At 55.2% G+C, this 14,345-nt stretch overlaps 4 protein-coding genes across 4 annotated transcripts; 1 reads left to right on the top strand and 3 right to left on the bottom strand.

Annotated features, from left to right (window-relative positions):
• Positions 1-683: 683 nt before the first annotated feature.
• Positions 684-1,638, bottom strand: B0T26DRAFT_725445 (uncharacterized protein). The gene has a single exon (XM_060442766.1). The coding sequence runs from the start codon at positions 1,398-1,400 to the stop codon at positions 1,059-1,061; it is 342 nt and encodes a 113-aa protein (XP_060291199.1). The 5' UTR covers positions 1,401-1,638; the 3' UTR covers positions 684-1,058.
• Positions 1,639-4,605: 2,967 nt separating this feature from the next.
• Positions 4,606-9,065, bottom strand: B0T26DRAFT_862047 (uncharacterized protein). Its single transcript, XM_060447762.1, has 5 exons — positions 8,645-9,065; positions 7,365-8,588; positions 6,454-6,778; positions 5,574-6,396; positions 4,606-5,475 (listed from the first exon to the last, which is right to left on the bottom strand). The coding sequence occupies exons 1-5, from the start codon at positions 8,999-9,001 to the stop codon at positions 4,686-4,688; spliced, it is 3,519 nt and encodes a 1,172-aa protein (XP_060291198.1). The 5' UTR covers positions 9,002-9,065; the 3' UTR covers positions 4,606-4,685.
• A 627-nt stretch (positions 9,066-9,692) lies between these two features.
• B0T26DRAFT_654844 (uncharacterized protein) lies at positions 9,693-9,960 on the bottom strand (the record flags this gene model as incomplete). The annotated part of the gene is made up of 2 exons (XM_060438582.1): positions 9,693-9,770; positions 9,841-9,960. 2 exons carry the CDS (start codon positions 9,958-9,960, stop codon positions 9,693-9,695), a joined length of 198 nt encoding a protein of 65 aa, XP_060291197.1.
• Positions 9,961-10,980: 1,020 nt separating this feature from the next.
• B0T26DRAFT_788510 (uncharacterized protein) lies at positions 10,981-13,610 on the top strand (the record flags this gene model as incomplete). The annotated part of the gene is made up of 2 exons (XM_060446823.1): positions 10,981-13,317; positions 13,380-13,610. The coding sequence occupies exons 1-2, from the start codon at positions 11,140-11,142 to the stop codon at positions 13,608-13,610; spliced, it is 2,409 nt and encodes an 802-aa protein (XP_060291196.1). The 5' UTR covers positions 10,981-11,139.
• Between the last annotated feature and the right edge of the window lie 735 nt (positions 13,611-14,345).

The following is a 14,345-nucleotide window of genomic DNA, read 5'->3' as shown; positions in this document are numbered from 1 at the left end:
AAGCATCCCGTCCACACTGTAGCTGCAATGACCGACTTTTTTTTTGTTTGTGAGCAGCATAGAGTCAAACACCCAAGCAAAGCTGCTCTAGATGAACAAGAACCTAGAGAGTGCCTGGAAGGAGGACCAGGATGAGGATTACTGGTAGCTTCTCAGTGCTGAGAATATCCCTAGCCAAGCTCATGGCGCGGCCTCGGAGCGGTGTCAAGCTCTGATGGCCTGGCATCCCCCATCTCCACCAGGGGCGCCGATCCTGTGTATATATATTTGGCCGGCTCGCCTCCCGCGGACATGTACTCCGGCGTGCCCCTGCTATAAGCTGCAGCGTAAGTTCTTGTCCCCCCGTCTCCCGATGACCAATCCTGGCCGCGGCCGGTAGAGGACACGGAGTCCTCTTTCCGCCGCCACCGCAAGAACCAGTATACCAGACCCCCTGCTAGCAATGCAGCTAGTGGGATACCCAGCCCGAGCCCGACTTTCAACCCCACGTCTGATCCCGACGCAGAGGCGTCTTTTAGTTCGCTGATGGGAATGGAGGTGGACGACGATGTTGAAGAGCTGCTGGCTGCTGTTGAGGTGGCTGCCGTTGAGGTGGTTGTCGTTGAGGTGGCTGCCGTGGAGGTGGCTGCCGTGGAGGTGGCTGCCGTGGAGGTGGCTGCCGTGGAGGTGGCTGCCGTGGAGGTGGCTGCCGTTGAGGTGGCTGCCGTTGAGGTGGCTGCTGTTGAGGTGGCTGTAGAGCTTGATGTAGATGTCTGGGTTGTCGAAGAAGACGCTGATGTTGATGACGATTTCGAGGTGCTCGGCGTTTCCGTGAATCTTGCAGGTCCGGTCCCGTTAACGGGGGGATAGCTCGTCGTGGCTGCTGTCACATGACTGGAGACAATGTCGCCGCTTTCGTCGAGAAAGATGCCGCGACCGTTAGAGCAGCATCCCGGGTCGTTATTGCAGCAGAGGCTCCCGTTCTCGCATGGCGTCACACGCGGGAACCTGCCTCCTCCTTGTTCTGTCTCGTCTAATAGTAAGTTCAAAATGTGAGTCGCCGTCCGTATTAAATAATTTTACCGGAATTGTGCTTTTGAGTTGGCAGGGGGGTTCGGAATTTTACTGTAGAGGCAGATCTCGCCACACATGCCATCCCATCCTTCCACGGCGCATGGCCCGCGAATCCATAAATCTGGGGGATCGCCAGCATTATGACAGAGCCTGTTCGATAGGCATGTCGCGGTAGCGCCGCAGCAAGCATTAGAGCCGGGGCATCGTGTGTTGTTTGTATATCCGCGGCCGCTGATGCCAAAGCAGGTGATTTCGCTAGTCTGGGCGAAAGAAACCGCGAGGAGGTGGGCAACTCCGGCAAGTAAGACAGCCTTCCTAGCGGAGGACAGCAGAGGGCGGCCTGCCATCGGGCATTTAGGACGTCGTTGAATGGATGACGAACTGAGCGTCAAGCCCCCCCACAGGACAAAACGCTGCACTGTGGCATGGGGCGAAAAGAAAAATGATGAAAGAAGAAGTCAAGGTAGCCGAGGAGCGGCGAAAGTGTGCAAGCTTCCTGGAGCTCCCGTGGCTGGCCACCCGCGGTAAATCATGATTGGCGGGGGCCACAGCCTTGTGCACAGCACTGCTACCACAGCACTGCTACAAAAGGGGGAGAGCAGCGCCGCAAAGGAGGGAAGCTTGCAGTTGATCCTTTGCCAAGCCCATCGGCGGATTGATTACCCAATGAAAAGTCGCACTTGAAAGCGCACTGAAACCGCGTCGGAAATCTTGGCCCTCTTGGCCTTGGCGCGGTGGCCTATGAGAACAAGCCGATCCTGGTTTACCGCTGCTCCACAACCTGCATACCCCCAGCCACAGGATCAATTAAGGCGGTGGGCTGAGAACCGACAAGGCTCCGACCCATTCCAAGCCGCGGGATTGCCGCGGATGATCGAGAGACCACGTCCCAAGTTGCTGCAGCCAGTCGGCACGTGCTTTCTAGCTCCTGTCTTGGCACCTGCCGTGACAACGCCCTTTAAAGTGCTTCTTACCCAAGACAGGTGTGCGGGAGTGGGTAAAGTTACTATCACACCATAAAGCTGAAAAAGAACGGTGAGAAGTACTATGGAAAGAGCAATACGAGCTACTCTACCTAATAAGATGAACAACTAAAGCTGTTCGTGGTAATCTGTATTCATGTCATACCACTAATGGCTTGCCTATCTATGAGTCGTATTACAAGTGGGGTAATTGATTGGTTCTGTTCTGTATGCTGTATATGTCTATGCTAGAAAGGGAATGGCCGTGCGACTCTGGTTTGGGGATGTTGACGCGAGGCCCGTGCGAATACGTGGCCCATCAAGCGGGCACGTGGGTAGGCACGTGGCTTACGCCACATCCCTTCTTCCCCTGAAGTACGGTTATGAATGCCGCTATTCCAAAAAAAACCATGCACATTTATAAACGTGTGAACGCGGGAAAAATTTATGAATCGGAAGAGAAGGTAACTAACAAGTATTACTAATCAGCCAGTATTTAGATCCTCTCTGTAGGCATCTACCCGACGATTTGATATTTTCACTACCTACGCGAGCGGACTTGACGATTTCCAGGTATCACGGTCAAGATGTGCTGACGTGGGTTTTTTGACGTGGGTGGCATGGGGCAGCTTTGGCACTATTCCGTCGTTGACGTTGTGCCCTTGGTGTGCCAGATTCCATTTCTAACACCACATATCCGGCTTAAAAAGCCTGCGACGCTGTGCACGGCCGGTTCCCTGTAACCTCTCGCGCGAGATTTTGAGTGTTATGCGCAGCAGCCTTCTCTTTGTTCCGATTTTATTCGTGTAGAGAACGTGACCTAAGGTGCAGCTATTACTAATGCCCCCAGGGGAACGATTTTTGCAACTCTGTTAACTTTTGTCAAGTCACCCGAAGTCATCTTATCGAAGGAACTTGAACCTGTGCTGTTAGTTGGAGCAGGGGAAACACTCATCAGTAGAATGCTACCGGTGTCGGTGATTAAAGTTGATGAGGTAAGTGGGAAAGCTGTGAGGCGGCTTGCATCACCAGCTGTGAGGATCCTAGCCAGGAGTAGAGTTAATCAAAGGCAATCCGAAAGGAAGAATATATGTATTGACATTGCCCGAGCGTGAAAATGTTCTGCTGCCGTGAACTGCATGTGTACGGATAGCTGATGTCACGGCCGGCTTGGAATGAGGGCGGAACTCCTCTATTGGGCGCTATAGACGAAGATTCTAAACTAAAGGGAAAAGGGAAAAGAAGCTCAAAAGCCTCCCGTCGCGAGATTCTTCCAGGGCGTCTCAAGGTGGGGCTCTGGCTGGTCGGGTGGATCCACCCAACTGGCGTCTGATTAGTCAGAGCGTCTGGGAGGCCTGGAGGACCAGGCCCTCACAGCTGATATATCTATGAAATAAAGAAAGATGTGTCTATAGGAAATATTCCAACAGTGAAATCTGACTAAGAATCCGGAACTTGCCGGGCAGCAAAGCCTTTGATCCCCAACAGGAGGTAGGCTTCACGATCTCGTTGGTGTCAAAGATGAAGCAAGTGTCACCATTGGTCGTTTTTGCTTGTACGGAACAAAAAGGAGCAATAATTAGTCAAAAAGGAGCAATAATTAGTATAGCTCTATCAGAAAAAGAATCTTTGACGTTTTAGAAGGGAGCTGTCGGGCGTCCATCAAATTATATATGTGATCGGTGGATGTTGGGTCTTTAAAAGGCTCGAGTCGGTGCTGCAGATTAGCGCCCATTATCACTAGTGCTACGAAGACTTTGCCCCTGTCCCATATTACATCGTAGCAGAATAGAAACAATCAATATTAATATTTGGCCACAACGGGCATGTGATTGAAGGCCAGACAATCATTCCCTTAGCACGGCCACGTCCAATATGGCACTCAAGGATTCACTACCTATTATAAACTTGGCACTCCGTGTCCCACAAGATGATAGGGGCAATACGGTGGACTTGTGGAGTGGCTTGACACAACGGAGATAGATGCCCAAATGGTAATCATCAGGTGTAAGACGAACCCTTCTCCTGGGGACAATAAGGGGCATGTATCAACGCGGACAGCAGGAGGGACAAGTTCCCCGATTGAATAGTTTCCAACCAGATATTCGGTTCAAGAGAGCCTCTTGACGCCAGTTCCACAGCATCGGGGGTTTCTAAGATTTAGTTTGAAAGGCCTCAATTTGTTACTACTTGCCCTACAAGATTTCCGCTGATGGGTATCAGCGCTATTATTATCCTTATTTTGGATTCCTAGAGGCCTATCTCTTCTTTAAGATACTGTTGGAATAACATACTGGAATGACGCGCTGATCCAAGGAATGCGGCTCCGCATTCCTGGCCACAGCAACATCTATGGAGGAGCGGGCCTGACAGATGCATATATATTGGCCTACGCCCACCTGTTCAGATAGAGAAGAAAGACAGACACAAACGAATCCATCACTTGAACCACCACCTTACGGCGCGCAGCGCGCCATGCTGTTTCCAGTACCGGTACCCTGGTGATTCCTACAGATACCCAATGGTTTTCCTAACCGTTTTATTTACTAGGCCATGGTATTTACTCTGCCCAAGTACGCTAATAAACATTCAGGCATTAGAGTATATGTACAGTCATCATTGGGTAGGTACATGTAAGATACCCAGCAAGGCACTGTTAGGACCTATGACTCAATGCACCACAACTGTTGAAGCCATGCGCTCTCCGATGAAACCCCCTACTATTGTACCAACCCCGATTCGAGTGTAAGCCCCACCCCCTGCCGTGGTGATGATCAGCAGATAGTGCGTCCTCTCCTTGACGGGCGTTTGCTGGTGACTGGGCACCCTCTTCGTCCCAACGACAACGCATCTCCAGTCCTCCCACCCCTCAATAACTACGCTCTCGCCCGCGTCGAGAACGACCTCGAAATCGCCCTGGCCAGGATCGAGGAGTGGTCGAAGCGGTTGCTTTACGAACGGGTAGGCGACAGCACGCAGCCCGTTCGCCGCCGCCTCTTCCCCTCTTCTCTCCCCCCCACGGTCTTTCCAGGGGCTGTGGATCTGGTCCTCGCACCAGTCGACCTCGCCGAGCGGCAGAGCCAGGAAGTCGATTGCGCCGTCGTATGCGGCCCACGACCAGCTGGGCGGCCGAGCCCGACGACTGGCCGCGGCGGCGTCCTGGTCGGGAGGAATGCGCTGCAGGGCCGCAACCCCCTCCCCGCGCCGCCACAGCAGCGTGCGCGGCAGCAGGCTGCGGCCGTCGTCGAAGATGCCGAACCCGCCGCGAGCGTTGAGATCGGTGAGCATGCGCCGCTCGAGCCCCGCGATGGCCACGGCGCGGTCGGTGATGCGGCTGAAGTCCAGGCGCGAGTACCGCTTGTAGATGTCTTCGTAGAAACGGATCTTCTCGCCGCGGTCGGTCAGGTTGCTGGAGAGTTTGGAGGGAAAGTGTGGGTCGCCCAAGAAGGAGGCGAGCTTGCTGAAACGCCATCCGTTAGTGGTGTCTAGTTAATCCTAGCCAAGGGAAAGGCAGCAGCAAGTGGGTACCCAGGGAAGCGAAAAGAACGGACGGCTCACTCGTTTACCATGCTCAGCGTCTCACAACGCACTCCCTCGCCGCATTCCCAGTACGCCTGCCAGTCTGTAAAGTAGATGCTCCTCCGCGCGAGCGCCCTCTCTTGCAGCACCCACCCTCTCCTGCTGAGCGGGCTGTTGAGCACATGCTCGCCGAAGTTGTCAATGAACTGACACACAAACAACCTCCCCGTGCCTCCTTGCCCGCCGGCGGCGGCCCCCGCGTTCTTGACGGGAAGCTCCAGGAACTGCCGCTGCTTCCTCGGGCCCTGAAACCCATCCGTCTGGCCCCTGGCACGGCTGGCGGCAATGACGCAGTACGCCGAGCTGAACACGTCCTCCATGCGCTTCGACTCGACGCCAAAGTCTCCGTCCGGGCCCTGGACGATGCAGATGGAATCGATCCACAGGTGGCGCAGGCCGAGCTCGCGCGTCGTGGCGATGGCGTCGCGGAACGTGGCCGGGAAGTCGCTGCGCTCGACGGGAATGCGCTGCTTGTGCTGATCCAGCGTGGACGAGAAGGTGCAGAAGTGAGGCTCGGGACCCCACGGGTGCGAGAGCGCGGCGTATTTGTAAGGGGCGGATGCCGGGAAGGAGGCTTGGGTGTCCAAAAGTCGCGCGAGCGGCATGGCGACGGTGCCCACGTCGATGAGGCGGGTTGGCGGGCGGGGGGCGGGCCGGCTCCTCTCGACGGGGTGGCATTTCGGGTGGTTTTTGTCACAGTCTGAAAGCCAGCGTCGGAGAGTGCTGAAGTGCTGGCGGCTGGCGGCCTCGGCGATCTGGGGCAGGCCGATCTGGATGGCGTTGGCGTGGGGGCTGGCGAGATCTGAAAAAGTCAGCGTTTAGTGGATCCCGGCGAGAATGCCGCGAGGAGGTGCTCTACCTGGGCTACGGCAGATGGAGATGACGGGAAGAAGGCTCTCGTTGAGTTTCAGAGTCGACTGGTCACGATCGAAGCGGATGCTTTGCACTGGTTCCCCGTTGGGGCTGTGGCAAACCTCCCACCGCATTTTGCAAAAGTCACACGAGCTCCGGCTGGACTCGAGGTCTGATAAAGTATCGATGATGTTGAAGAAGGGCTTGCCGACATCAAACCCTTGGCATCGGTCGCACAGCCGCGCTGATGGGGTGGACATCGGAAACAGATCGTTGTTTGCCAGCGGTTGAAGAAGCTCAGTCGCAAACTTGTTGTCGACTGGGAACTCGACCTTGTAGACCTAGGAGGAACATTAAACATCTGAAACTTCATTCCCTCGAGGTCGTCATACCTGTATCTAAATATTCCTGTTAGATTCTGCAGAAGCGGCCAGATGGATTGGGGGAGAGACTTACGGCCTGATGTGTCCGATTAGGTGAGCGGGGAGGTCTGAAGTAGGTTGTGTTGGTGGGTGTGACAGAGGACAGTACTCACATTCTGCGAAGCAAAAGTTTGTCAATTTCGAGTTGCCAGTCACTTCTGCGACCGGCATTAATTCATCGCATGGGGACGCATGGGGAGCCTTACGCGCTTTTGAACCGTCAACCTTGGTTTAGGCTGCTGAAGATTATCATGGGTTACACTTACATACTGCAGAAGGAGTGATATCAGCGCCACGCTCTTTTCACTGGGTTTGAGATTCGTCATGCGGGGAACTTACTTCCTGTGATTTGTTAGGCATCGGAACCATCTGGGTTAGTCATAGAAACGCACAGCCAAGAAAGAGATATAAATCCACGAGCTGGAGAGAGGAGAAGCATACATTCTGCAGTGAAGCGGTCAGTAAATCGGCGCGCAGCTCCTGAAGAACAACTTACTTTTCTCGTTCTTATCTCAGATGCGGTTGGAACCTGAACGCTGATGATGTGTTCGTGCTCTTCGCGTGCGAGATAGTCATCGGGCCCTCGAATTGCCGGTAGGGGCCGTTGCCCGGGAGCCAGCGCTGCTTCCGGAGAGAGCAGGGCCTGCCGTATCGGGATTTGTGAATCTTTGGTGGCTTCACTGAGCTTGCCGATCCCTTCCCGGCTCGTGCCTGTAAACCAGTAGCGCTCATTCCTCTCGCCTTTCCTTACCATTCCGTCCAAATCCACCAAGAGCTCCTCTGTGTAGATCCGAGATCCAGGGCTCGACCTGGGGCCCGACTCCCCGCCAGCAGTGGCAGTGCCGACTCCAAGCCTCACCACTAAAAGTTTCGTCTCCACAATGTCAAGGAGATCTCGCATAGCCGTCTCGGTGGCGCACTCGTGGTCCTCGGTCCGTAGCTTGTGCATGATATTCCGCACGTGAAGATGCACAACTGCGGCCTGGCCCTGACTCTTCTCGAACCAGTGACTCCCATGGCCCATTTCGTCCACGATTTGCTTGTTGAAATCCTCCAACTCGTCGTTGCTATAGAAGAGCCAGATGATCATCTCGAGGATGACGCACCCAAACGACCACATATCGTATCTCCTGGAACGGCCCTGCCCGAGTTCCGGCAAGATCACTTCCGGAGGTTCGTACCTGGCAGTTGTGTAGCGCATGCTGGTTTGTGGGCGGAGCTCAGTGGCAACATTGTGGCGTTTGGCCAGGCCCATGTCTGAGATTTTCAGTTCTGGGATGCTGGTGGTGCCATGGTCGTCTTGGGGAGGCGTGAGAGTGACGCAAAGAATGTTTTCGGGCTTGAGGTCCCCGTGCCGAAACGACTCGCCCCCGACCTTGTTTCCAGTATGGAGCTTGTGAAGTGCGTCTGCAAGGCCTCGGATCTGGTAAACAACATCCTTTACCAGGGCGCTCGTGAGGGCCGGGTGGTTGTTATTCCCCCAGAAGGTTCGGAGGTTACCTTCCTCAGCCCAGCGGAACATCAAGAACCGATCGTAGCCCCTCTCCACCGCTGTAATGAATTCGATGATGTGCTTGTGCTGGGCGTCGCGCATGGCGATGTGTGCTCCAACCTCCCGGTCCCACTCTTTCTGTAACTGGTCGAGTTTTTGAGTGTCCGTGATCTCTCTCCCAAATCCTTTGATCTTTTTGATGGCGATGTCGGCTCGCAGGCCATCATACTGGATGCATTTTAGTGTCTCCACAGCACACGCGATGGGATGGCCTGTGTACGTACTCTCAGGATGGGCTTGGACCAGTGATTTTCATGGATGGCTACCTGAGACACCTCGCCGAAAGCGCCGCTATCCATTCCTCGCATCTCACCCACAACGGGCAAGATGGAGCCAGGGTCTAGTGTCAATTTGGTGTTCTTGTCTGTGAAGACAGGGGCAAGGACAGCCCACTGTTTCTCGCCGAAGTTGCCAATCTTGAGGTTTTTGTAAAAGGAGAAGGTGACAGTCCCCTTAATATCAAGTTCTAGACCTGAGCTACCAGGGCAGGTATCTGGCTTGAGAGGCAAGTGGCTGTCATGAGTCTTGGCTTTTTTGAAGCAAGCCATTGCCTTGAGAAGCTTTCGGTCGCTCTTGTCCATGCCGCAGAGAAGGGCAACCACGAAGACTTTCTTGGCGCATTTCTTTTGATGAAAAATATACTTGACGATGGAATCTTCATCCTTCTTCTTGTCTTCGGGGCAGCCCAGTTGTTCTCGGACAGCCTCTTCGGTGACCAACTGCTCGATCAACCCTTCGGGAAGGAAGTCTTTATTGTCGTAGCTGCTTGTCGCTAAATGACTCTCAATCAAATCAGCCAAGCTCGTGGGGGTCGGGACATTGTCTCTCGACTCCGAGATCAGCGAAGTTGACGACTCGCTGGACTCAGACTCGTCCTCGCTGACGGTACAGGGAACTCTCGTAAACATTTTCGAGCTCGAAGCCACGGACAGCAGCCGGCGAAAGAGGGCCTCGAACGTGTCGGCTAAGGGATGAGGTAGAGCTTTGAATGCGGGTGAAATTGGGAGCACAAGACAGGCGGAGAAAATTCCGTGCACCATTGTTCTGGGCGAGCTGCCGCCGCCTCTAATAATACAAAACATCGGTAGGCTACACTATTGGGTCGCAGACCGCCCCCTCCGGACTCAGCTCGGCCAAAGACAGTTTAGTGCCCTGTGACATTGTGCCAGTCGAAGCATGCCCCCCTCCATCACCTAGAATTTGGTGGGCGGATCAGAGCCTCGTCGAGCGATTTGTGAGGAGCCGACATGCACCTTCCAGCTCATCGGTCGGCTAGAACCCTTTGCACTGTGCGATTTCGTCGAGGGAGAGCCGTCGTGGGGTGCGGATGTTGTAGACGCCTCGGATCATCTGTCGCGCCAATCAGCTCCTGCACAGCGACAGCCCGATTGGCGTTTCGGAAGCGGTTGCTGATGCTCACTGATATTCTGTACTGACCAAGCCCAAACTGCTCGCGCAGGAGCGCGATTAACTTCAAGGGGTTCGTGTTCCGTGCCGGAAGCTCTTGCAACGACGCAAGCTGCTTCTCTAGCGCCTCCATGTCGCTTCAACACGAAATTACAGTCCAGCTAATGGTGATAGAGATCGAGAAGAAGGCCGTGGAGCTCGACAGCGCTCGCGTAGGTACTTATAGAGCTGCCCGCTGGCGCCTTCCTTCGTTTATGTAGACGAGGCATTTTACGAGGCATTTTGCCGCAGCGGAGCCTGGTGCGAAAGTGGCATTCCGATTGACACATCCACCGGCCCCCAAATCCGATGTTGGTCGGTCGGCGGCCAGTCAAGCTGCCGCAAGGCGTCTGACCGAGACCGTGTGGCACTGTCTCCCGAGGCTCTTTGTCCGGGCATTGCGCCATTGGATGTAGGAGGGCAAGGTTGACCGACATTGAAACCGGAGGGGCGAGGGTGGTTGCCTAAGGTTGCCTCCCGCCGGGCGATCCTTCCCTGCGGCCAACCCGGTCTCCTGATAAAGGGCCGACAAAGCCAATCAAAGTCGCAAATTCCATCGCACCTTCCTCCACTCTCCACGCCGCGTGACCCACCCAGTGTCTGAAAGTAGCCTCCACATTCTTTCCAGTAAATATAGGGTCGGTGTAGTCCCAGAATGCCATTTTTTTTGGTTCGCTGACGGTGCGGTATATACGAGGCTCCCGTGGGGCCAAGAAATGGGTCACCCTCCCCAGCGCGAGGACTAAAATGCCACATGCATCCCTAAAGGGATTACCTAGATAAGAGGTTGGATTCAACAGCTGCCTCAGTGGTTAACCTCAGTGGTAACCTCAGTGGTCAACAAGTCAATCTTTCACACGGGGGCTTCAACGAAGCTTGAACGGATCCTTCGGTGAAGGACGGCACCTGACCGTTGTGAAGAGTACCCCCTTTTTTTGTCCTGAGCCTCCATATTGTGCTCATGGTGCCCCCACAGCGCGTCTCGTAAGATGGTGCGCAGTGCGGTCCAGGCTTTCTCACCTACCCGCCGCCCGGTGGCATGCATGGTGCCCGACACAACCCCAGACAAAGAACGCCTTTCTGGGAGACGCCCCGCGCTTAGCAACGCCTTGAGCCTCGACAAGCCGAACTCACCCTCTCACATATTCTTCGACAATATTCAGGTTAGGCGCGCAGCCCGAGCATCGTGCATAATATTCACCAGTTCCTTTCTTAACTCGTCATGAAACAGCGCAGCCTTATCGTCACTCACCAACTAACCCAAGGGTAAGTAATGGCCTCATCGGCAGACGATACAAGCAACTCACCCATGCGTTTGCCGCCAAATCACCCAGGGCGAAGCGAGAGGTCGCGCTCCGAGACCACTAGAGCGCCCCTCATAATAGCCACCAACACAACACACGCTACACCCAACAGCGAGCAATACGGGGACTTGGGTCAGACTGAATCCGCAGCGACCCCGTTTTCCGACAACGGCTGGCAATCAACTCCCCATAGCAGACTTACGCTAGACAGCGGAAGCCCAGGCCTGCCCAGCGCGAGCCACGGAAGCTCGCCCGACCCAGCGACAGAGCCTGACAACAAATCAGACTGCACGACATCCTGCAGTAGCTTTGGGTCGCTTTTAAGTAGAGAAGACGACCAACAGTTGCCGGAAATCGTCGTTTTGGGAGCGACGGGGCCGGAATATGAGGAGATTGGGCAATCCGACGACGAATTGACCAGGGAGGGGTTGGACCTCGCTCCGAGTGGCCCAAGCCGCCAGGCACTCGCATTAGATGTCAACCAAGCAGCCAGAGCAACTTTCAGCAGAGAAGATAGCCCTCTCCCGAATCTTGTTTACAGACCAGTGTTTCCACCTCTGTCAGAACAGCAGAGCGAAATCACGGATTTTGGCGCCGAGTTGCACTATAATCACCGACAGTCGAGGCAACGCAAGGACAGTCGATCAAAACCAAGCGGCCACCATACCTTGCAGGATCGGCTCTGGAAAGCCCTCGCGCCGACCGAAGAGAAGAGCAAAAAAGGTTTCTTTCCCGTAAACTTGCTTCCACTTCTGCTCACGGAGCAGTCTGTGTCCGAGGAGCTCAACAAACACTACGGCGACAAGAGTACGAAATACGCGCGAAAGATCTGCTCTGAAAAACGGGTCAACAGCTTTGAAGAGGATGGGACATCAAGCATGAAGCCAAGAATCAGAACCTACCGCAGAGTATTCGCCATCCTCGTGCTAATCGACAAGGCGCCAGCCATTCGCCAGTTCATCAGAGAGGGGGTCAACGACTCAGACTTGCCGCTAGTTAGGTCAGGAACCGGGAAAGGCATGCGAAGGTCTCGGGCCCTCGATAAAGAGCTGAAGTGCTTCCGGAGCGGATGGACGGGGATCCAAATCCGCAACTTCGTGGACTATCAGTGGACGACCCTGGCTCCATTCTTTTCCAATAGCGAAGAACGCAAAGAGGTTCGCCATTACCCGCTCCAAGATCGCGTGATACTGCCCTTCTCCCCAAACAAGAAACAGGACGAAGTAAACCAGGAACTGCTCGGCGGCGGCGGCCGCGTGTTCAAAACCGGCATCCACCCCGACCATCATAACTTTCACGCCTTCTTCGACTGCCCTCGCGCCGCATCCCCGTCAGACCATGGTGATGAGAGCCCCGGATGCACCTGCGTTTTCGCCATCAAATGCCTTCACTCGCAGGACAAGGAGAGCTTCAAGAAGGAAGTCGACATGCTCAAGAAATTCAGCAACAATGCACACCCGAATCTCATCTCCCTGCTCGCCACGTACGAACAAAATGGAACCTTCTTCCTCATCTTCCCGTGCGCCGACGACGACCTGCAAACCTACTGGAAGAAGATGCCCCCCCCTCCCGCCGGGGATACCGGCGGCGTGCGCTGGGCGGCGGAGCAGTGCCTGGGGATTGCGAAAGGGGTGCTTAAGATCCACGAGGACGATTCGGGCAACGCCCGACTACAGCCCCACGACCTGAAGAGAATCGTGGGGAACCACGGCGACATCAAACCGGAGAACGTGCTCTGGTTCTGCGACAACACAGAGGCGCGGGGCGGCGGCCAGTCCGGCGGCGGCGGCGGTCGCGGGACGCTCAAGCTGTCCGACTTCGGCCTCGCCGACTCCAGCTCCCGCCGGACCGCATCCAGGCGGTTCCACAGCAACGTCGCCGTGACCTGCAACTACCGCGCCCCCGAGTGCGACTTGCCCAACCAGGGCGGAAAGGGACGGCAGTACGACATGTGGACGCTGGGATGCCTGTATCTCGAGTTCGTCACCTGGCTGGTTGGAGGCACGGCGCTGCTCGACGAGTTCGTACGTGAACGGTTGTCCATGGACATGGCATGGTACGAGATTGACACGGACACGTTCTTCCACCTGCATAAGGACCCCGAAACGAAGGAACTCTACGCGGCCGTCAAGCGATCGGTTACAGCGGTGAGTCTCCGGATGCCGAGATGAAGCTGCCGATCAAGAGTACTCATTTGCGCGATATGCAGTTCATCAAGAGACTCCGCTCCGACAGGAGGTGTACGCCATTCATTCTCGACTTTCTGGACCTGATCGAAACGGGGCTGTTGGTAATCAAGAATCCGAAGCCGTTCAAGGGAAGGCTCAGCATCAACGAAGCGCATGCCAGGCTCACCAAGATGGTGCAAAAATGTAACACGGAGCGGGAGTACGCTTGCAAATCGTTGTACTATATGTCTGCGAGTCAAGGGGTTGAGTAGGAGGGGTTGAATAGGAAGCCCCTGCGGGAGTGATATTGAGCCGAAAGCACCCACAAAGACCGCAAGACGCCCAGATAGGGGGTGGGGAACAAGACTTGGCGCGGACCGCGTGAGCATACCATATCCAAACCATTCAATACGGAACCAACTAATACAAGCTATCATAGATCTAGAAGAAAAAAGCGTACGCCAAGGCGACCCCCACGCTTTTATGAAGATGAGGGTAGACGCCTTGTGATTGAAGGCCTATGGCCTGGCCTGCATTAGTTGATTCTGTGTTATACCCCCGAGTGGATATGGTACCATTCCCGGCCAACTGCTTGTGTGCGACACACTCACGACACACTCACTTACCCACGTGCGGTGGGCGTGAAGGTTGTCGGGGTAACCGTACCCCTGGCCGTGTCAAGCTCGACCTGCACACCCGGCGCGATCTTGGACGTGCTGTCATTGTACGAGAATTGCAAGAAGCCTGGAACAAGAGAGGGGTTCAGGTTAGAAGACGACTCTAGATGGCCTTGATTAATAGAGACAGAACTGGGAAACTCACGAGCCCCTCCCTGCGCGCCGACAGTGCACTTGGACCCGGCGTCGCCGTCGACGGCATTGTACTTGAACGTGGCGACGCCGCGGCGGGCCTCGTAGAGGGTCACGCTGAAGTGGTAGTAGTCCTGTGTGGCGCCGTACTGGGTGACGAGCCACTCAACAGTCAAAATCCTAGCGGGCGCGTCACCC

The sequence above is a fragment of the Lasiosphaeria miniovina genome (assembly GCF_030549165.1).
Source record: "Lasiosphaeria miniovina strain SMH2392-1A chromosome Unknown B0T26scaffold_7, whole genome shotgun sequence".
In the NCBI taxonomy this organism is placed as follows: Eukaryota; Fungi; Ascomycota; class Sordariomycetes; order Sordariales; family Lasiosphaeriaceae; genus Lasiosphaeria; species Lasiosphaeria miniovina.
This window is presented reverse-complemented; position numbering and strand designations above follow the sequence as displayed.

Coding starts and splice junctions, on each gene's coding strand:
- B0T26DRAFT_862047 (XM_060447762.1), bottom strand. CDS start 9,001: ATGGACAAGAGCGACCGAAAGCTTCTCAAGGCAATGGCTTGCTTCAAA. Junction 6,779..7,364: donor CTGAGATAAGAACGAGAAAA/GTAAGTTGTTCT, acceptor TAGGTCTACAAG/GTCGAGTTCCCAGTCGACAA. Junction 5,476..5,573: donor ACGCTGAGCATGGTAAACGA/GTGAGCCGTCCG, acceptor ATGGCGTTTCAG/CAAGCTCGCCTCCTTCTTGG.
- B0T26DRAFT_725445 (XM_060442766.1), bottom strand. CDS start 1,400: ATGGCAGGCCGCCCTCTGCTGTCCTCCGCTAGGAAGGCTGTCTTACTT.